At 39.5% G+C, this 23,530-nt stretch overlaps 1 protein-coding gene across 4 annotated transcripts in view; it reads left to right on the forward strand.

Moving 5' to 3' along the window:
- Positions 1–1,119: 1,119 nt before the first annotated feature.
- The window catches only part of LOC110979963 (rho family-interacting cell polarization regulator 2-like), a 48,235-nt gene continuing 25,824 nt past the window's right edge, over positions 1,120–23,530 (forward strand). The window contains exons 1-3 of one of the 4 annotated variants that reach the window (XM_087130941.1): positions 1,120–1,274; positions 1,689–1,814; positions 8,820–8,935. In XM_087130941.1, coding sequence (XP_086987067.1) covers positions 8,834–8,935 — 102 coding nt within the window. In that variant the 5' untranslated portion in view covers positions 1,120–1,274; positions 1,689–1,814; positions 8,820–8,833. Of the gene's footprint in view, positions 1,275–1,688; positions 1,815–6,321; positions 6,340–7,564; positions 8,936–13,670; positions 17,993–23,530 lie in introns of those variants that run through there. The other 3 variants (XM_087130942.1, XM_087130939.1, XM_022236178.2) reach the window with 3 other exon arrangements.

A 23,530-nucleotide genomic window follows, 5' to 3' on the forward strand; every position in this document is an offset into this window, starting at 1 on the left:
AAGTAGTCAAGCATCCCTCTTATGAAGTTGTGTATCTTTCTGATGAAAACTTTTAAAAATCCTTGCTGTGATCACATTTCTAGAAACTTTGTTTAGAAATGCAAATGGTTTATGGCTGTTATCTGGTTAAGTCCTGGCTCAGTGATACAACGCGATTAAATCTCAACTGTGGCCACACACACACACCAAAGCCCAGACGTGATTAACTCGTAATAGGATGACAATCTCTTTATAAGTACAAGAACCCAGACTTATGACATGATCCATGTGAAATAATAAATTGAGAACTAAATAAGCTTAAGTTCTTAGAACGCTGTGCGTACTGTTTGGAGGAATCTTCTACCCCAACTTGACTATCATAAAAGCCTCTGTCGCAATAAGGTTAGGCCTCTACATTATCAAGGATTAACTTTGAAGAAGATGCTTACTCGAGCCGCGTTTTGCCACTTGCTTTGAAAAGTTATCAACAAAGGAAATATACCAAGCAAGATATGGGACGGAGCTGTACCCCCCCCCCACATATCCAATCCCTATACACACCCGGGAGTATTGTAACCTAACACCCCCCCCCATGTCTGTAAAGAATTCCTGAGATTCTGATCAAACAATGACCAACACAAAGGTGGGGGTCCCATATCTTGCTTCATATGAAAGGGAACATCACAAACACTGTCGGGGGGGTTTGAAGGGGTATAAAAACATGGCTGGATTATTACACTTCGTACACTAAAATGCATTTTGACAAGAGGTAAGGAAATATATCCTCTAAATATGCTGAAATTTGTCTTCAATTTAAGGACAGACAAAAATCGAAATGCAACACTTCTTTTACTTAGCATCACAATTATGTCCTCTGTTTTACAGCCCACACATGTGATTATAATAATAATCCAATTCCACGTATGGTTTAATTATATTATGGTCTGCGAAGGAGGAGGACTTGGAAGCTAGATAACTTGCTTCAGTGCCGTTAAATTAATCCAATTTTGTTCAAAAAACCTGGCATCCTGTCACGAAGATTCGTTTTCCCCGCCCCTAATTATTTTAATTAATTAGGGACGTCTCGCCATCGCCAATGAGCGATGAGTCATTCGTTGCATGCGCGTGCACATACTACGGGCATGCAATGTCGTTGGAGGGCGTACAATACACGTGGCGATTTTCAGCAATTATTTCCGTTGACTTCAGTTTCAATAAAAGGAAGAGCAAGAAACGAAGTGGTTTATCAGTTTGCTGGACCTAATTTCGATCAAAGCATCGCCTTAGAATCTAGGGTAAGAATGTATTTCTTATTTGGTCAGTGTGCCTATTTGCAGTTGGCAAACTGTGTGGATTAAAATCGGCGAGATCTGTCAAACTTGCTCAACCACTGACTCCAAGACAACCAGAATCGTTGACCGTGATTCCTGGAAGACATGGCCGGTGTTTCCCGGGGTCAAGGCGGTCGCTATTGTTCCGTTGTTCGTCCTTGGGCCGGCGTTCAACTCATCAGCTCAGTGCTAGCACAGCTGCGGGACTTAGATTTCTCCAAAAGAATCTCTTATTGTTGACTCTCTTTGTGTTGACAAAAACCTGAGATTTTGAGTGGTTTCAGGGATAGAGTTGAATTTAACTTGAAATCCTCAGGGAAGATTTATCCAGGTTATTATTGGCATGACAGAAACTCTTTGATGTTTTTTTGTCTGCAGTATACAAAGAACTTTGTGGATTGACTTCGTACCGGGACAGCGAGTAAGCCCTACCGACAATTCTCTGATAACATGTAATAGGAATAGCATTCGTCACATTAAAGTCCTCGGAAGTGTTGGATTCAGGTAAGACTGTTTAATTTTTGACTGGGATCTTTTTAAAGAATTTTATAATGTTTCTGGCATAAACCGTTTGTAATCTTTAAAATATAGACAAAAATCAATTGCTACTGTGTGAAAATTAGTCTCAGTTTTTTAGATTAGAAAATGGAGAGTGCATTGACTGTCTCAAGACTTGTCAAGAGGTTTTAATTCTTTGATGTGAAAAGCAAAAGTTTTAATTCTATTTATCAGTGAAACTGAAATAATTAGAAAGTGATTGTGAGTCATGTACACATGTATCTCCATGGTAATCCAGTTGGGGTATCCATGGCATGTGAGCAGTCCTAGAGTCACTTACAAATATCTGTAAGTTTCAACACTGGAGTTGAGGTCCTGGACCGCAAAATAAATCATACATGTTAGGAATTGTTTTGAGACTGGAGTGGCCGAAGTTTTGTTTCCCTGACATTTATAACATACATGTAAAGTGTTAAAAGTAAATCACTGCTGTGTACGTGGGCTTAATTATGAAGTAAGTGATGTACAATGTATTCAGTACTGTCAAGAGAGCAAGGACAAATTATGATCAATGGGACAGAAAGTATTTATCCTGCCGATTGAAACTGAAAATTTTGCTCATTTCCTGATCGAAATTACAGTTTTCGGCATAGGAGGGATGTGCCAAAAAGTGCAGATTGCCTAGGAGAAGGAAGGATGTGTGTCTGTTTTTGTCTAGACAATGATTCTGCCTTGCATTACAGAAAAAAAAATGGGTTGAATTTTGACCTACGTCATACATGTACATGTACATTGCTGTGCCAAGCACTGGACGTGTACGGGTTCATACACATGTACATGTGTACAAACTAATTCCTCAAACTGCCCCCCATGTGAAATTGATCAACTAACTACTGGTACATGTACCAACAATTACTGAAAAGTCTTCATCTGATATTATCTTCCTGTCCTTTTTCACCCAAGGTTAAAAACTACATGTACCAGTGTGTCCGTTCTGATAAAATGTTTGAAACTGTATACCCCATGCTGCTCTCAACGGAGCCCATTTTTCCACTTTGTCCAACATTTTGGAAGGAATACAAAGAAATTGTTAGAGATTTATAAATGTAACAATTGGGAAGTTTTACATTTTACAATCAGCAAAAATTACTAGGCTACATAATTTAGTTTGCCATAACCCAGACTTGTACTCTTGGTGCATGTATGAGTACAAGTACAATATAAATGAGGAGAAAGAGAAATGGAGTGGGTGCGTGTAAATTTCTTTTATGCCTCAGTCCTTCAAGTAACATTATTTACCCTGTGAAGTAAACTTGATATGGCCCTGTTTACTTTTAGCCTACTGTGTAAATTGTCCAAAGTGCTTTGTCTCGAACAATGGAGAACAGGCGGCACCTCACAGAGAAACCAGTCTCTCACTCTGTCGCGACAAAGAATGTTAAAAGTCAGCTGCCTGGAGTGAAGATTTGTTTGTAGACTTCAAAGACTTCAGCCGGTTTGCTCAAAAGTTATTCGTTAACAGTCACAGTATGACTAATGCACTAACTTTAGAGACAGAGGTACTATACTATGGGACTTTTGTCAAGTTGACATTGTTAGTATTTGAGTAGTCTGCAAGTTCGTTGAACCCCTGTGCAGGTATACATGCACAGGTACAGGTAGTTGAGGTGTAATGTTAATTAATAACAGGTGTATAGCACTTGATAGCTGAAGATGCATTCCGATTATTCCATCATCAAGCCTTGATTCTTTGGAGGATTATGGAGAACTGTCGAGCCAATTGTTCATATTCTGGAAAATAAAATACAAAATTCTTAGTTTTTCAGCTTGATTTCCTGCACAATGCTGGATTTGGGAGGAAAGAAGGTTGAAGCAAGGATTCCTTCGAGTAGATGAACCATCATGGCAATTGTAGCACTGCCAATGGAGATGTTCTTACATTTTCTTAATAAAATAATAATTATTTCAAGGGAAACGTTCTTCCCTCAACTCTAGAAAATTTGTTGACATGGAAGTGTCAAGTGTGTCTAAGCTCCTTCATGACTGGGCCGTGGGCTGTTTTTATAGATTGATATCGTACATGTATGGTTCCATATCGGTTAATGTACTGGTAACAATAGCTTGTTGCTTTCAGTCAAGATGTTCCAGGGTTTACTTTACATAATATTATTCCAAGCCAAAGTTTATTCCTCTCTTTGGAGTAACATTTTCTTTTTACATTTGTATCATTACTTTACAAGATACTTCCTTATTGTTGCAATGTTTTAATTTATCCTTTATTCATGAATGTATCCATTTTACGTATGGGGTGATCTCTGGTAACTAACAATATCTAATTGGTCACAGCTTCAAACTTCAAACAAATGTACACACTGGCAGATTGTATACCGTACTTTAAAGAAGAACACATAATGTATGCATGCATCAGGTAAACCTCCTTTAGAGAGACTCACGTACTAGAAAAACTTCTTCAATTAACAAGAAAAGCGCTTCAGAAAACTTGTCATGGAAGTTTGATTATTCTTAAAACGATGTCAGTGGAACAATCAAAGATGAAAAGCTATTGTCCATTCTGCTTCATTGTATTCATAATTATGAGAGTGTGTACGTACTGTACCAGTACATGTCTAAATAGGAGACAGACAGACTTATGATAGACTACCTTATCAAACTCATGAGTTTACCTCAAGATGTACTTTGATGTTTCCAAAACTACCCACAAGTATGTGTAAAACCACAGTGTGACATCGTTTTTGTCACCTGTCAGGCTTGAAGTGTACCAGGTACTCTAAGCATTGTGGTTAAACCAACCATTTGGTGCACAATATGTGGCAAATTAAAGGGGACCCCCCCTCTATTGTGTCTTCTTTTGTGTTGATGAAATCTTTAGAATTCCTTTCAAATTTCCCAAGGGGGGGTGCAGTAGGCACAATAGCTTTAGGACTGGTTCATGCTCGCTGCATTTGCACACACGCAGTACATGATGTGAACTCCCCATTTGACGTTTATACTTTCATGTTTTCTCAAGTCACGGCTGCGTGTGCGTATCCAACAAAAAGTTAAAGAATTGCAATTTGTCTGAATACACATACATTTGGTGTGCCTGCACTATCCATTGTTTTCACAAACTGCGAGCAAGGGCGCGCATTTTCATTACGCACTGTGCTTTCCATCCCGCACTGCAAACACTTCAAAATAGACCTTTACGCAGCATACACAGTGAATACGCAGTGACTATGTACTAGCCTTCAGGTTATAGCTTTTGCATCGCATGGGGGGGTTCCCCTTTGCCACATATCGTGCTGGATATAATCTGCTCCAAGCAAATATGCAAATATGCATATTTGTAAATATTATGTAAATATTGACTGTAATTTACTCCGGCATGTATGGTCTTTGCAATTGCATACACGTAGAACACGGGCAAGAACCCGCTTGTAACCAGGTGCTGATTGGGGGTGCATTTCAGCTCGGGGGGGATACCAGCTCTACTGCAATTTGAATTCTCTTTGGTCTGAAAACTGCTTTGAAGTGGTTTCATCTTTAAATGAAGAAGTACATGTACATTGAAGTTTCAGAACTCATAAGCAGAATGAAACATCTTTAAACAGTGTGTTTAGATCATTACATTTACCTGCCTTTGCCTTCCAGAACAATTCTGCTCGGGTTGAAACTTCAAGCCCTCGTTATTTTGTGATCGATAATTGTTGTGTACGTTGTGATAAATCACTGACTGAAGGTGAGTGATTCACAGTTTCTCCATAAAGTTCATATCAGTGAGCAGTTACAACATGTCACTTTGAAGGATTAAGCCAGGCATATTATTATTTTTGATCGGGAAAGTAATGCCTTGAACAGTAGATTTATTTCCTTTCACTGACACAAAATCCTGTCTCGTTAATTAAAGGGGCACTGTCCATCATTTTATCTTAATAGTATAAATTACATGTACATTGCAGCTACATGTACATGTACTCCTTAACTTGTAAAATTTATTGCATACACTGTACATCTTAGTTGCTTTGACATGGTTAATCCTTTTTCCACTAAATTGTCTTTACAGTTTATGTAATGGTATGGTCAGGTGGTCTCAAGGTTTCTGATTGATTCAGTGAGTTGATTCAATATGTTGAAGTTTTTATCTGTTTTCTTTACCAAGAAATACATGAAGAGCAATTTAATACAAGTTGATAGCATTAAGTCCATTGACTGAAAGATTAAAGTAACACTGTTATCTGTAAACAGCAAACTGTGTACAGATCATGGCTTTCAATCAATATCACCATGCATCCGACATGGACACTGACTGTGAAATGTGCTTGATTCAGATTCAATTGTTCTGGTGACTTAGATCACCCAGACTAGGATGTGTCTTTTGACCAAATGATAAATGATTTGTCATACATCGAAGAAGACATGCTAGAGAAAGTGTGTTTTACTTCACCGTGGTGATGATACCAGAATTGTACCAATGATTTCACGAGCATAATTGCAAGGCCCAGATTAATCCAGCCGAGTGCTTTATTCAGAAGTAAGTACTTCCTGCCATGATAAAGTCATTACCCTCTAAAAATGATAACACTTATCAACTTTAAATGATGTTGGGTAATTTATACTTGTTCAGAGTAAGACTTCAGATCTTTTCTTTTAATGCCCCCTACCCAATTTAGATAAAGTTCAAACCTAAATATATCAGTTATCAAATTTTTCTCAGTTCTGAAGTAATTGCTTTTGAAAATATTCAAATTTTGTATTAAGAAAATGACAGATATAGGAAAGTTCAAGTCAGTAAAAACCAAATGTTGTTAATGTATTACCGGTTGGCATTTAAACACAAGTTGCAGGAATGCCATTGTTTTAATCAAAAGTCTTTTTTAAATATTTCTTCTTTGTTCCCCCTTAGTTATTCTCTCCCAATCCCATCAACTTTGTGCCTGACATTTCCAGGTGACACTTAATCCAGTTTGAAACCTTCAATTCTATAATCAAAATGAGGGTGGCTGTATCTATCAAACGTTTCCTTTACCACAGTACTGATGTAATATTTCCTGCCTGTTCTGACTGAGGTGCATGTAATGCATCAAACCTAGATAAGTGGGAGGTCCTTTCATGCCTTTTGCACAGAGTGATACAAGTTCTTCTAGCCAGAAAAAACATTGAGGTTAGTTGGTACAGATGTCATGCAGCCTTATTTTGTGCAGTGTTTATGAGATCCGTTGGAAGCACTGGAGAAACAGAGTTATCCTATAGTAGAGTTTTTGGGGAATACATCTAGCTTTCACAAGATTTTGGAATTTTTTTCATTCACAGGTAAGACTTTTATAAGTTCATCTATGCTTTTATTTTTACAAGTGCTAAAAGTTAAGGTTATTTCAGTAATGAATAATAGCATGAAGGAAAGTCAAATTGGTAAATTTGGTTTTTACATTGTAATATTTTTCAACTGTAAATTTCTTTTGCAGTTCCTTTTGAATGTGTACTGGTACATGTGTGCATGTCAGCTGTCAATAAAATCAGTCTAGAGTTAGTGCTGAAGTTTTCTTGAAAGTTTGTACTTGTATAGAACCTTGGGAAACTCTTCTTATAATTTCATCCTGGTAGTTGATGTTTTGGCTTAACTTTTTGAAATGAGTAATTAGTGTTGATTATATCAATCAGTATTCAGCATGGCGCTGAAACTACCGGAATAAAAATGTTTTGCTCCAATCACAGTTTCAAAGACCCAAGCACTTTTGTTGAACCACTTGACGCCAGATGATGTGGAAACACATAATTTGTTCCTGGGAGGACGTGTACACTCGTTTAATGAATTCTGTTTTCATTTCTGCGATTGACGTATTAACATGTGTTTGGTCGGGTCAAAGATTACATCAATCAGCATTTACAATTTGCAAGAATTTACACTGTACATGTATGAATAAAAAAACCTTCCATGGTAACTTCTCTGGGTGAGAACATCCGATGTTGACTGGTTAAAAATATATTGTGACTCAGGACATTACTTTAAAAATCTGTTAACCTTTTTGTGACCCAGATTTATTGTCCCCTACTCGTCAGTTTTGAAGTCATACCACTATTTATATTTTCATAATGAATCACTGACGTCACCAGTAAACACATGTTGTGATATTTTTGCTTCAAAATGTAACCTGATGCTTCGTGATTGAATGTTCAGTAAACCATGCCCAATTGGCCACCCCCCTCTGCAAATATGAATCCTGCTGTGACCCATACCAACTCCATGGGATGCTGAATTCAGGAGTATTCCATGTCAGCCTTCTGGGGGTGTTTAGTGATTCCAGTATTGTTCATTCTATTTGAGATCAGTTGTTATTAGTTGAGTTTTTACCTATGAAACATTGTGTTGTCCATGAGACATGTCATATTGGATCCTATCACTAGTCCTAGTGCCAACCACATATTTTTTGGCTCTATGCACACATGCACTCTCTGAGCAGCTGATTCAACATCGTTGCTCCAGGTGACATCTTTTTGATCTTGAGGCTCAAGTCTTATCCAACAAGTCCTGTCAAGCGCCTTCTTCATCTGCGTGTCCAAGGATTTGCTTTTAATTACTTAGCATGTCAGTGGAGACTTCAAGGCGACCGTGAATTAAAACGAACAGGCACTGAGGACTTTTCTGAAGTCTGAAATTCTGCTGTTTGGCTCTCGAATGAGATGCACTGCTTATGATTTTTTTTTGGCACTCCGTTGGGACTCCTATCAAGAAGCCTTGATAAATAATTAACTGATTGCCAGCCACCATCAGTCTTTGCTGGGTTGTGGCATCTTGTTCCATGAACATCGCTGAAGTGAAATGGTTCTTGGACACGTTGGCCTTCAATCTCCTTCAGCAGATTACTGTGTTGCGACCTGAGTCATCCTTTATTCAGCAAACCCAGAGTCATCAGTCCAGACGGTCATTTTTTTGTGTCATAAACTGTCTCTTGCACATCATGTATCGCCTGCTTTCTAGCACTAACATCGGTAATCTGGCCATGTTCTACCTAGGAAGATTGCAGGACATGTCTGGCACCCTGACTGGGCGAGGCAATACTCTACATGGCAGCATCTTACGAAGCCAGTCTTTTTCGGGATTTCGAAGCGAAGCAGGAGCGGGAATCTTTGTAAGTACTGCAAGTTTCGTCTTTGATTGAAAAAATATCCTTTCTTCAAGTGCAATTTAGTACTTGGTAGATATCTGTAACAGAACATTTGCATACAATTGAAATGTTATAAAACAGATAACTTTTAAGCCAATTACAGGAGAAATGAGTAAAAGTCATTTCATGGAAGTGTTTTGATGAAATCACCACTGATAACATGTATCATGTGAGTCTTTAAAAAGCGTGTTTTAAACTTCCTGACACGGGATCAATGTGAAGGTGTCTCTGTAAATAAATGAGCTTTTCCTGTGTTTTACAAAGCAAAACTGAAAGAGGTTAACTTTCATTCAGCTCATTAAGTAACTCTTTCAGTGGATGAAAGAAATGCCTGAATGATTTGGCCACTAGCCAAAGACTTTAGTGCAAAATACAATTTATTCACACCAAACAAAATGCCAAGTAAGCTGATGTGATTATGTGCTTTATTTTCGACAACTCAGTGCCTGTTTTTTGTTTTGAGAGATGAAACAGCTGTACGTAGGCCAAAGAGAGACCTGTAACATGCAGCACACAGCAGGGTGGTAATGCCATGTCTAGTTTCTGTTTCTCCAAAGGATGTTAAAGGAACAAAACATTGCCTCTGAGTCTAGATCCATGGTGCTGGAAAACAATATCTGGACTTGAAAATCTGTAAGAAGTCAAATTTCCAATTTCATCTGTGGTTAGACTTCAAGCAATAGAGTCGTTTAATCTACTGGTATATTTAACATTGATGTGAATGTTACTATTAAGTCATGTTTGTCTCCAAGTTACATTGTAAATTTTACTACTTGAAACTAAAAGGGAAGTTACATGTAGCTCACATCCGCACTTATGGAGGTCCTCTATGTGCAACGAAACTCAACTTGTTGCAAACTTCTAATAGAAAAACAAGTTTCAAGGTCCATGGACAGATGGTATTATTCCATTGTACGATTTTCGCTTGGTTTTGTTAATGTGCAGTACGACACTTTTATCAATTCTTTGTCTGTTTCTATTCATCATCAATGACACATAATTAAATTCTATCACTAAGTTTCATTTTCACTTGTCATATGAGTACGGAGAACTGTGTAATGTACGTATATGTGCTGAAATTACCTGCACGTTGTTTATTGTTCCGGTTCTTGATTTTTTTCCCTGAAATACCTACATGTACATGTACCTCAGTAGTAAAAGGAATGAAAGATTCAATTTCTAATTAGTTTATGAACACCTGTCATTATATGATGGTGGGGAAAACAAGAATCAATCAACCAAAGATAGCGGGGTAAGACTCCTAGATATTGATCTCCTGATATCCCAAAACTTTGCAAGGTCATCAGAATGGTCAAGGTGTCCCTTTTTTTCACTTACCGGCAGCTTTTTTTTCACTTACTGGTATCAACATGTACATGCACTAGGGTCATTCCAGAAATTAGTGGTCCATTTTTAGGGGACCCCTAATTTCTGGAATTATTTTCAATACTGTCTGTAGAGGCTACTAAAGATGCCGTACATGTACTGTTCAGAGGTGCCCTACTATACCCTTCCCTAAACACGCAGCAGGGTCATTTTTTAAATTCAGGGTCCAAAACTGTGACATTTTTTGGTCCCTGTTTCAGCTGACCTGTGTAATTAGACAATATCGCTGAAATTGGTTTGAAACTACTGGTATTTCCATTTGTTTGGCAGGTAATTTGCATTAACTCATCACTCTTGGAAATTAGAGAATGTTTTCTGATTTTACAAAATGACATGAAAAAAACAGACCCCTGATTTATAAAATGACCCAACAGTATCTCACAGAAAATATGTTCCTGATTGCTGCTTTCATGTGGCAGTTAAGGATTCCCTTTAAAAGCGTTCTTCGTCGTTCAGCTTGTGCTTCTATCCTGATTACTCTGTCTGACCTGCCTCAGCAAGAGCCAGAGATTTTGGGAAAACAAATCCCTTTTAAGCACTTAAAAAGATTTTTTTCCCAATGTGATGGAGAGACCATGCTAGCCTTGAAGGTATAATTTGATTTGTCTATGCTGCCCGTACATGTAAAGGCATCAATTCAACATCAAATTGATTTTCAAGGTAATACTCCTCTGAACTTAGCAGGGAAGATTACCCTTAAAGTTTTATTCGAGGAATTATTGAGAATGAAATTAATATACTACTGGTAGCTACCGTACATTCATTGGTAATTCAGTTGAAGAAGACAATTTCTTCAGATATGGTTATCAGTAGGATTTAAGTGTAAATTAATAAACTTCTATCAATTCTTTGTCAGTGAACCATCAGAATCATCTCTAGGACACTTAAATTGAATTCGGCTCATTTCACCTGCTTTGCTTGTAACCCCAACATGCCCTGGGATAACACTTGACACTTGGACATGACCTCCTATGGTTCAGAATCATGCAAAGATGCAGAGTAGTTATGGAGAAAGATGCAGGGTCAGAAGAAAGACATTCCTCTCAGCAGGGTCCCAGACTTCTGAGAACAAGATACATGTACATGGACAAGGAAATTATCTTCACCCACAGATGCAGGAATTTGAAAAATGTACATGTATAAAGGTAATTCTTAAAGCATTACCTGCAAACCAAGATAAAGACACGTCTAGTACACAGGAGCAGCAGCTGATTATTTCAAACTATTAACAATTTTGGTGTGATTTTGTGTGTCTTATTTACAGTATTTTCATCTTCATTAATTCAAGTGGCAGAAACTGGAGAAATTCTAATCTTACATACAGTACATTGCAAACAAAAGCATACGAATACCATATAGGAATATCGTGTCTTTTTTTAACACTACAAGTCATACCAGGCACCTGTAACAAACAAAACCAAGGAAACTGAAGATTTGTAATGTACTTTTACATTCTCTTTGAAAGTTTGTAAAAAAAGGTTTGGTCCAACCTCACTTTTACAAATACATGTATCATTAAATCCAACTGTTTGTCTGTGAATTATTTGTTTGCAAAGCTGTCTATTTGTTTTATCAAGACGTCACATCAGGAAATAAGGAGGAAGAAGTCAGGATTCCCTCACTGAGATGTGGTTAGCTTGAGAAACATAATCCACCTGTATCCCTGTCAGTTTGTTCAAGAACACTTTGTGTCATTTTTAAAGTATTTCTGATTTGAACATTTGCCAAGGTAATTTCTGAGAACAGGACATCAAACAGACTAAGCATCATCCTGACTGATTTGAAGCCCAAAACAACCTCGCTCACCAAATCCTCTCTCATGAAATCCCCTCTTTGTTCCCCATGTGAATAGACCAGTTGGGTATGTGCTAAGTCTACCAGTCAATAAATACCCGTACTTTGTTGAGAAGGAAGATAGTTATAAGTCCCTGAAGGCTTAAAGATAGCCTGTACAGACACACAATGGTCTTCCTTCACTTTTCTGATTTCCAGGGGCTTTCCCAGATGGACTTAAAGATTGGGAAAGTCTATTTTCCTTGCCTCAAACTGTGCTTGTTACCTGGTATACTGTGTATATTTAGCTCTGGCTCACAGTTGGGGCTGAAGATTTACGCCAAAAGGCCACAGAATTCTTGAATGCAGCTCAAACTTTAAGACTGCTTGGAAATGAGGAAATGGTTTTAGGTAACACATCAAGAATCACTTTGGACTGATGTCAACCCACCCCTTGTCCATGGAAACTATCACCTCTGGACTCGGGAGGTTTTTTAGGGGTTTTGTACTGAGCCAGAAGCATATTTTCACTTTATTCGGTAGCTGTTTCTAAGTTTGGTGTATTGATTTGATTCCACATTCTTGTAACAGGCGCTTTACGCATTAACCTCTGTCCCTATACAGCAGGTGTATGGACACTTAATTAATTAGTTGTAATGAGCTGTCCGACCTCACCAGCCAGATCAATAACTAGTGGAGATGACCATTAATGATGACAATCAAGATAATGTTGCATAGGGGTACACAAACGGGTACATAAGTAATGAATGAGTGTCACTCTGGTAGTTGTGGTTAATGTGGGTTCATTTTAAAGGGGTTTACTTGAGTCTTGCGTTGCATTTAGCAATATCTTTCCTTTTCAAGAAATTTCTGCAAAGTCTTGAAAATAAAATCAACATTTTGTTCCTTTGATTTTGTATATTGTGTGTTCACTCACTGTTGAAAAGTTCCACAAGGGAACAAGATGGAAGACATCGAGATGTTTGTCAAGTCAGTGGATTTGCCATTCAGGACTACACACACTGTACATGTGCGTGTACATGTACTTAGTGGATATTAGACAAAATGAAATTTTCATACCTGTGCATCAACCAGCCAAACAGTTTATTAGTTCATGCTTGTAGTCATGCATGTACATGTAGAAAGTCTTGAAATGGTTTAACATACAATTTGGGCACATCAGTTTTTTTGCCAAACTTGGTTAAGCATAGTTTTTCATGTAATTGTATCACATCTCCTTGATGTGTGACTGGTTCAGAGATTACAAGACAAGCTACACTCTCACCAAACCTTCCCTTAAAGGTGACGATCCATTGAACTACCACAATGGTTTGATTCAGATGGTGATGATGGCAGCTGTGAGCATCTCCCTTTAATCCTCACTGGAGGTAAAATGTAATTGCATGCCAAGTCGTCAGTGAATAGCCAAACAAAACCGACCAGGAGAGGGAGGTCTATTGTTGTCGCTAACAATAAGCCAGCAGCATAGTGTTGCTAATGCCATAGCGTCCTTATACACCAATGGTAGATTTTCACTGACGATTGCGATATGCAGTATTCTAGGTGCGAACACGCATCACAGGTGCTTTGTGTATTGCAAGGTCTTCAAGGATTATGTAGTTTTTATTATCAGGAGGAAGAACAATTCCAGAAGCAATGGATGGAGGAAGCAAGGCAAGGTTTGGGAGTTGTGGAAGAGGTTGATTTACTCTTGGAAGTGAAAGTACATGTACGTGCAAGCTGTTGATTGGAATTGGAGCTCTACACGTGTGCTTTATTTAGGCCTGAATTTTGCACAGTGTTGATGTCATCCACCTGTTATTATTGGATATACTTTGTTCTGTAATTGGAGAGGAAGGAGAAGGTAACAGAAGACAGCTGTCAGTGGAATTCAGGCATCATTGGATGAATACTGTGGATCGGACAGGATTGATTTCTGTGAGCATTATGTAAAGTGCTGATCCAGTGGATATTGCATAATGCCAGAGAGATGCAACTACTTTGAAGATCAATATAGGGTATTTATTGGTACAAACAAGTTTGATGTACATGTAAAAACCACTGAAGTCACTTGGGAAGTACTCATCAGTGATGTAAAGTGAACCAACTTGAAATTGAGCATCAAGGATTAATAGTCTGGAATAACAGCCACTTTTGTGAGCATAAATTGTCTTCATCCAGTTTGGGATTTCCTTGGACCTGGCAGGAAAGCAATTTTTTAGCTATAGCAACTGGATCTTAGTGCTTGAAGAAGTACAGGAAAGGACTGTTCATTGTACACTGAGGACAGTTTTCTTGCAATTACTCAAGGAACTTGTTTAGCTGAAGTTGGAAGTTCAAACTGGTGTTTGCATTGTGCTGTTAACCTAGCAAGAGAAGCAAACATGATGGGTAAACAAATCAATTGAGTGCATAGCTTCACAAGTGTGAGTTGGCAGTCCACTGAAAAAATGGACATACAAATTGGAAACAAAGTAGTGCCAAGATGAATCATGAATTGTTGGGACTTACTGTACTGCAAAGAATCATTTACATTTAGTTCCAGTTACTATGATGATTTAAGATTTGGAAGAAAAATTATTACACTCACAGTAGTAGAGGAACTTACACAATGAAGTTCGTACGAAGATTTTGAAATCTGATGAAGTGCATGTAGACTTTCAGTTGTCAAAAATGAGTCAGCGGCCACACCCTCATTCTTCAGGAAGCTCGGAGCAAAGTAAATCCCTGCAACAAAATGCAGACAGGGCTAACATTCCACAGAGTGAACCTAGGATGGTGACATTATTGAGAGTCTCCCCACGAGATGCGTCAGTGTCCAGCCGACAGCAACAACAACGGACAAAAACCGCCTTGCAAGAGAAGAAGTCACAGTACTTAGAATACGCATCTCAGGTTGAGGAACGCCGCCGACAGTCACTCCAAGCTGGCCGGAAGGTTGGAGGACAGAAAAGTAGGAGCAGGGATAACATCTCAAGGACTAGAAATGGTGGACTGAAGGAGCAAGTGCAGAATCCTCAGTTAGCAAATCGCCCATTGTCAGAGGTGCAGAAGCCAAGACAACCTCCTGTGAAACCACAGCGCCATTTTTCACAAAGCCCTCCAAGACAGATCAGGAAAGACCCTGCCAGACTACCCAATGGACAGTACCATGGGCCTCAGCACCATCGATCTGAGAATCATAATCACCCCAGGAGTAGCCAACACGCACCCCACCAGACACCCAAGCCTCGGGATGCTGTTGCTCCAAAACGCAAGCCAAGAAGTCTGTATCCTCTTCCTCCTGCAACAAACCAACTTCAAGTGTTCCTAGATCCTCCTAGGATATCGAAATCTCCCCACAGACCTCCACCTCAACAACCAACCAAAGGGGAACGAGAGCCATTAACACATGTCCAAGTTCAGGCCGAGATACATGCCACTCCTCCATCAACTAAAGCTGCCTCTCCAGTTAATTTACTACCTGTGAATTCCCCAGCAGGGGATGATCCAATTCTGTCCTGGATTGATAAAATTGATGCACAAGATAGTGTTTCAAATTCATTCCCTCCAACTGGTCGCTCACAAAGTGCTGACCCACGGAGTAGAGGCTCTGCAAGTAAAACTGAACTCCGTAACGATCTCAAAAAATTTGATGAAATGAACATGGTAGCAAGGAGACGAGTGAATTCTCCTGATGAAATTCTCGACAAATCACAACGTGATTTGAAATCACCACCCCGAGGCAGACCAGCAGGTCATGAAAGGCAGTCAAGATTGGACAATTTTGCAAGAAATCATCACATTACTAAGGCATCATCTCAGACCTCCCTTCCTCAACAACATCTTAGAGCCAGTAGAATCCCTGTGAAGAAAGGATCAGTGGATAATCTCAGAAGTGAAACGCCAAGACAAGATAAGCATTTCTCTAATCCTGAACCCCCACCACGGCAGAGGAAAAACCAACGCCATAGCCCTGAGATTCAAAGCACTAAATCAAAGAGTCTGTCCACGGGTTCAAAGGAACCCCAATTAAACACGTCCTCCCAACATCTAAATCATCAAAGTAATAGTAACGAGCCCCAACCTCCTCCAAGACTTCATAGAGGCCCGCAAGATGACCCTGAGCAAGACAGGAAAAAACAAAGGCAACACAAGTCAAGCTCTTCTGGAAGAAATAATAGAAAGCCTTTGCCTAGTGCCACTACTTCTCTTGCTAAGCAAGAAAGACACTTACAAAATTTACCTGTGAAGGAAACCCCAGAAGTGTCAAAATCACCCAGAGAAAAGAGTGACCACTGTTTACCTCTTGATTTACCGGTAACTCCTAGGCGCCCATCAAGCACTTCACCTCGGCATCAAGAGCTTCGACGGAGGCTGAGTGAAATCCTGATGGAACGTAAGAATAGAGAAAATGGAACACCAGATGCAATGAAAAAGAAGACGTCAGTGGAGAAAGAAGTCCCATCAGGTGAGAGTGAAGTGAATCTCCATCGAGAAAGTGATGTCATCGAAAGCCTGCTTAATTCTACCTTGGAGCAGGATTTCAAAGGAGAGCTGGAACAGAATTTGGCCAAACGCAAGAGCAGACTGGATGGGAGCTTGGAAAGCACTGACCAGGAAGTTTCCTTCACCATGAAAGAAGCATGTACTGTTGAGAAAGTAAGCAAACCATCTGCTGCTAGAGAAGGTACAAATGGAGTCAAGGAGCATATTTATGATTCTGGTTTAGGAGCAAGTTATGAATCCCAATGCAATGCTGCACCAGACAGAAGCAGTGAGGAAGACTCAGTGTTAAAATCAAACAGAGATCAGAAGTCTCCCAAGGAAGTTGAATTTGTCATCACTGAATGGTCGGATGAAACTGAGATTGTGCAGCCTACTGCTGTAGACTCCACAGAATCGTTGCCGGCTGTGGGTGACACTCCTGACACCTCAAGTCGATTATCACCAAGCCCACCCCCGCCTGATGATTCACCACGGGATGAATCAAGGAGGAAAGTACGCTTGAGAAGATGGAGCATAACTGGAGAAGGAAAAGAACGTCCTCATGTTTCACAAAGGCCAGTATCATATGGTGGGGAGGATAAACCAGAGACTTCATCAACGAGCATTTTGTCATCAATGAAAGTTGGGATCTCTGTGCCTGATCTCCCAGGAAGCACCTCGGATGATTCAGCAGACAGGGATTCATCGCTAGATGATAGCAATGGTCTTCTGAATGTGAAAGAAATCGAAGAGGAAATGGAGAAGTCTTCTAGTGCCAACACCAGTTCCGTCCAGTCAACGCCTTGTCGATCCACTCCATCCCAGGACAGCAACACACCTCATGCTTCATCTCCAAAACAGGACTTTGAAGAAGATTCACTTGATTCCGTCCCTTCACCAGCCCGCCGGAAAACACCTCCTCATGAACGCTTGATACAGAGGACCCCATCTCACCACCTGGAACGCAGCCACCAATCCCTGCGACAGTTACCCATCAAAGTCCTCCCAACATCCCCTCAAGGTGATGGCCAGCCCACATTTTCAGAAGATCATGACATGAGTGTACTCGTGCCATCTCCACCAACAGCCCCGGCCCAGCCCTCCCCATCTCCGACTGACTCCAATCCCAAAAAATCCCGCTACCTTAAACTGACCGGAATGCAGCTTCTTCCTCAGAAGCTGCAACTCATGGGCTCCAAGGACAAATCTAAAGCAACCAACCAGGAAGACGAGCCAGATGGAGAGAAACATGGCCTGTACAAAAAGTTTGAGTCCAGAGGGAGGGAAAGATCAAAGAATGATTTCTCAATATCTCCAGTTTCTAGGGTGAAGAGGAGGAGTGCATCAGCTGATGGGTTCTTCCCATTCCAGAGGGAGAGATCACCAAGTCCATTGGTGAGTTTAATCACATAACTTTCTGGTACAGTTGGTCTTCCTTGTGCTTTTCTGTTATTTAACAATCCTGGTGTTCCCTAGGCAAGAAGTCTGTACAGTGAAATATACTGAAGCTCAAACAATTCATATTTATACATGTACATATTTTAAATTGTTTAACATTTTTAGCTCAAAAACATCAAAATCCAGACTGGATGTTTACATACATTTACAGGTACCCGGTATCATTTGTAACTGATGCTACTCTAATAAACTAGATACCGGTAGGTTTGTGGTAGCACCATGGATATATCTCTTTTTTGAGGATGTAGGGTTCTGAAAAGAACTGGTGGTACTCAGCATTTCGGACAGTATGTTCTGTCCGTTGTCAGGAGACTGCAGAGGGTCCGGTGATGAGGCAGCGTTCAGTATCATTATGGTGTGTAGAGGGCAGTGAAGTGTGGAGAGAATGATGTAACTCTAACTGCCCCAGTGGATACAGGTTGTGAAAAGGATTGAGTTTCACTAAAAAATATTGGTTGTTTACAAAAATGTCTGCCACAGTTGATGTACATGTATGCAATACTGGTACATGTACTGGTAGATCTGATGTCTTGCGATTCAAGTAGGTTGTGAAAAGATTAAATTTTACTACGACTATTGATTGCTTTCAACAAAATTACTCATGTACATGTACATGAACATAACTGTACATGTACAACATCGTAGCAGTACTTTGATCTACATGAAGTTCTGCCTACTGGTACATGTACATTAGTTCATTGGCATTCTGCAGCTGGGGCCAATTTCACAGAGCTGCTTAAGCACAAAATTTGCGTAAGCGTGAATAAACCTTGCTTGACAAAGCGGGTTACCAGCCAAAACTCCATGTGCTGTATATTGGTTTGGAGTGGTATTCACCTGTCTTTTGGTTAGCATGACAATCACATACATGTAGATTTTGAGCTGGAAACCTTTTTTAAGCCAGGTTTCTTTGTGCTTAAGCAAATTTCGGGCTTAAGCGGTTCTATGAAATTGGCCCCAGGTGTTCATTGTTGATTCCTGTTTTATACAGAGGAGTAATGTTACAAACTGAACCCGTTTAGTGGAAAGATGTTTACATGTGACAAAATTAATTATCTTTCCATCCTACAGGCACATGCACGCCAGGTACGTGTACATATGTATTATCCATTTTCATGTGGATCAAATTTAATTTTGTTCATGGAATTTGCACAAAAATTATTCTTGAAAGTGGCAATTTTAAAGTTAACTTACATGTACATGTACGTAGAGTGTATGGTATTGGTGAAACTAATAATGGTCACAAAGTTCAGACCTGAGTGTCATTTATGGAACATTTGTTTTTTAAGTTCTTTTCCTTTTTTTAAAATTCAGTCCATATTTACATGTATACAACATTTTGTGATGAATTGGACATCAAAGAAGTATTCATTTTGACATCTTCAGCCTCCTGTACCTCATTTCTTTGGCAACAATTTGTTATGAAATGGTTTTTTATTTTAATATCGCTTGTACATGTACAAAAAATGTAAAACATCTGCAGTGTTGCACTGATATGTAAATTAAGCCTGTGTAGATTTTTCCTGGGGGAGGGGTGGATAAAATGCACCTGACTGAAACTGAGCATTTATCCTACTGATGTGATATTTTAAGCTAGTGTACAGAAATATCACTGTAGGGTTCATGTGCATGTATGATCACATTACCCAGTGTACCATATGTCAATTATCCACAATTAATCAAGCACCAATGTACAGTATCATTTATAAACCTTTGGTTATATTATCTTGAATGTTCATTTTAGGAGTCAGGTTATTTTTTGATGTTGAATCCTTGTAAAACCGTTATTGACTGTTGCTGGTGTTGTAATATTGCAGTGATGTATCCAGCTTTGGGTGTCGGGAGAGGGAGCAAATTCAAAAGTGAATGCGTCTTTGGGCCAATTCAAATGATGTTAGGGGAGAAAACATATCAAAAGCTTTACTCACGGTCTTGACATCCTTGCTTTTATTTCATGGTGTTACCGGTATTTTTTAGGGTTTTGGTGCTAATATTTGATAAATAAATATACCAATTACTTTTTCAACCTATGAAGTATTCTGTGTTTAAAACAAAATGTCTGGAGGCAAATCGCCCCCCCCCCTCTTGCCCCTGCTGGATATGCCATTGGTGGGTATTCATGTATGAACATACTGGTAGGGCACAATGCATATGCAACTTTCGGTATTGTGTGTTGGAGTAGCTACATGTTGCATGGATGATGTATGTTTATCTAGCCAGTCTATTTGAGTGCAGAAAAATCAATGAGAGTGTGATTATTTAATCAGAAACCATTTAACCTTCATCATTTGAAACCTGCTCCATCTCCTCCACCATTCATATCAAAACACTTCACCACCTGCAGTCGATACCTGGTTCCTGAACAGCAGGACTTGTTTACAAGCTGTCGCCACAGCAACACTTCCTCTTAATTGCTTTGTGGCAGCTACATGCACTATACTTAATCGGCTCTATTGTCAAAGACTACCATAGCTTGCATTACTAGTACGACTTTTTCATTCCAGCTTCCCCATAAGTCCTTTTGATCTTGTTTGTGTCGCGTTTGAGAGATTTATCGGCTTTGTGACTGTGGCATAGAACTTGGAATTGTGGTATCAGGTCACCGAAGCATGAAGTTGTTTGCCCTGTTTTTTACTTTCTGTTGAATGTCTAATGGCCTATAGGGTCAAGTTCTGTTATAAGAGGACCCCTGTCGCTCTACCTGACTTGACTATTGCCCATGGGAGTCAAAATGGGATTGATAGTTGTTGGTCAAATTGATGTGGGTTGTTACTAGAATGATAGGATTCTTTTTACTGCAGATAATTTGCTTTGGAGGTATTATTCAAGGTTGATTGAAAAATAAACGGCACATCAACATGCTTGGGAAAAAAATTGGTTCCCAGGGCTGCATCCCCAGTGCAAACATGGTGGGGGCAATTACAATGCCCTCACCATGGATGGAACCCTACCCCCTCTTGGATTTCCCATGAGGTTTTATTGACCTTGTGGTGAGAAGAAGTGGCCTTGCCCCTTCACAAGGTATGGCCCTTTGTTTGCTGATCAAGCTGCGTTAACCCAACTTGATGATAGAGGTTATGTGTACATGTGTTAGTTTATGAGACTGGCCAAACAGAAGTGAATACTCAGGTGCATATGTACTTGTACCTGTACAGATATGTGTGTAAAAGGCAATAGTGGGAGAACCAGGGGCCAGTTTCATAGAGCTGCTTAAGCACAGAATTTGCTTAAGCATGAAAAAACTTTGCTTAATAACAAATTTTACCAGCTCAAACTCTATGTGATTGTCATGCTGATCAAAAGACAGGTACATTGTAAATACCGGTACCATTATAAAACATTATAAATCACAAGAAGTTCTGGCTGGTAACCTGATTTATCAAGCAAGCTTTTTTCACGCTTTGTTGAAGCAAATTTTGAGCTTAAGCAGTGCTATGGATTTGTTCCCAGCTGTGAACCAATGTGTGCACTTACTCCATTCCTTCATACATGTACAGGATTTACTGGTTCTACCTGGTAAATGATGTCACACTTGGTAACTTGATTTACATGTACATGTACCTACAGTAGGCTGATCCATTAAGCCTACATGTAGCTATCTCATTATAAGACCTATGGTATTGTACAAAGTGGGAGAGGGAGCCATACCCCCAAACAAAAAAAGTTGGGGGCCACTGGTCCCCCTGGCTGCCCTCTCCCCTTCCACTGCCAGTGGTTTGTGACTGGCCATCTCCTGGGCTGTCAACCAAGAGTAACAGAAAAAAATACTGGTAAATGACTTATTTTACTGTCTTGACTTTAAAGGAATTACCCAGTACTCACTGCTTACCCAATCAAAACCAGGGAAATGTGCCATTAACCATTGTGTCGGGTCTCTTGGACAGTCAAGTGGACACAGAATACAAAATTGACCTGACATAGAAAGGTCACCTCAGGTCATCATGTATTGTACTGGTAGCTCAGCGCATGATATGCAGCTGTCTCTCAGAATTCATGGAATCTTGCTCGGCTGATTGTGTCATTATGCAGCTACAGTAGCGCTATACATGCACATCACAGATACAGCTGCCTGAATAATCTAGCGCCCTCTGTTGACATACTGTACTTTTGGAGAGATGTACATGTACATCGTGGAAATGTGTCAATTCCTGGCAGCAGATACATGTAGATGACTTGTATCCCAATTCACATTTTCAAAGATCAATACCCTAGAATGCACGCATGTAGATGTTTCAAATTAATTCCTTACATTGAATTCTGTCCTTCAAAAAGACTACCCGTGTCCTACTTGTCAGTTTATTTTTTTCTAATCCCTCTGTCGTCTCTAAATACATGATCAAATTCTGATGCTTCGATTATTTGAGTCTTTTTATCACTTGTATTTTAATTTGTTGTTTTCAAAACACACCATGTGTGTATAATTGCTTTAAATAATGCATTGAAGTGTCTATTTTGTAACGAAATCTGAGCCTTTCTCCTTATCAGCAGGGTACATGTTTAGGTGACCTCATCAAAGATCTGATATAGCTGGAGGATATTTTGTTTTCAAAACCAACTTTACACCAGCTTGTCAGATGCCATTACTGTAGGTGCAATGTGACTCACTTTCCAAAAATATACCGAGTGCTACTGGCTGTTTGTGTTGTCACTGAAATTTATAGAATAGAAATGCCCACGAATTGTAAGACACCAATAGGCAGACGTACAGGTACATATGTACTTTAACATTCAACCCAAAACATATAGGTAAAGCTATAGGCAGAGAGACACCTAGGCATATTTTGGACACAGGACCTTTGGCTATAAATAGATAACTTCTTTTGTCTTACAAACTGATCATAATTTTTCAAACAATCACTGGTAATTTAGAAACTCTTTTTAATTCAAGGCAAACAGTCTGTATTCATGTGATGGCTGGATCCTTTCTGATGAGGCTTGCACGTCCTCTGGATGAAAAGGATTCCTGGATGATCAGGATTATTAGGGTATGGTTACACTTCTGGAAGAGACACTAGTGAAAATAGATTCACATGTACCCCACCATGGTTAGTACATGTACAGGCTTCTGCAAGAAATTGAACAATTCCAGTGTCTTTCAGTTTGCTGTGACCTAGTTTCATGACCTCTAAAACTGCCCAATATTATTTTAGGTGATACATTGTTTGTATTTTTGGACTGTTATTCCTGTTTTGGGGCTTTTGTTCCCCCTACGTTTGCCACATCATATTGTTTGATGATTTGTCATGAGTTTACTTTAAGGAAGTTCATTGCTTATTTAGACCCGCAGCGATGATTACCTTTCATTTCAGAAATTGACTTTACACCATCCCTGTTTCCTCTTCCCACGGAGCGAGCCTCGTATTGTCCAGTGCCAGTACTGTTAACTTCCTGGATGGTTGAAAAGACTGTTTGGTGTTCCTAATGTGACTTGTACCGGTACATGTACTGCAAAATTTTGTTGTTTATGGTTGTCTT

This window comes from Acanthaster planci, linkage group LG21 (genome assembly GCF_054643075.1).
Source record: "Acanthaster planci isolate LZ-2023a linkage group LG21, COTS_SCS, whole genome shotgun sequence".
In the NCBI taxonomy this organism is placed as follows: domain Eukaryota; kingdom Metazoa; phylum Echinodermata; class Asteroidea; order Valvatida; family Acanthasteridae; genus Acanthaster; species Acanthaster planci.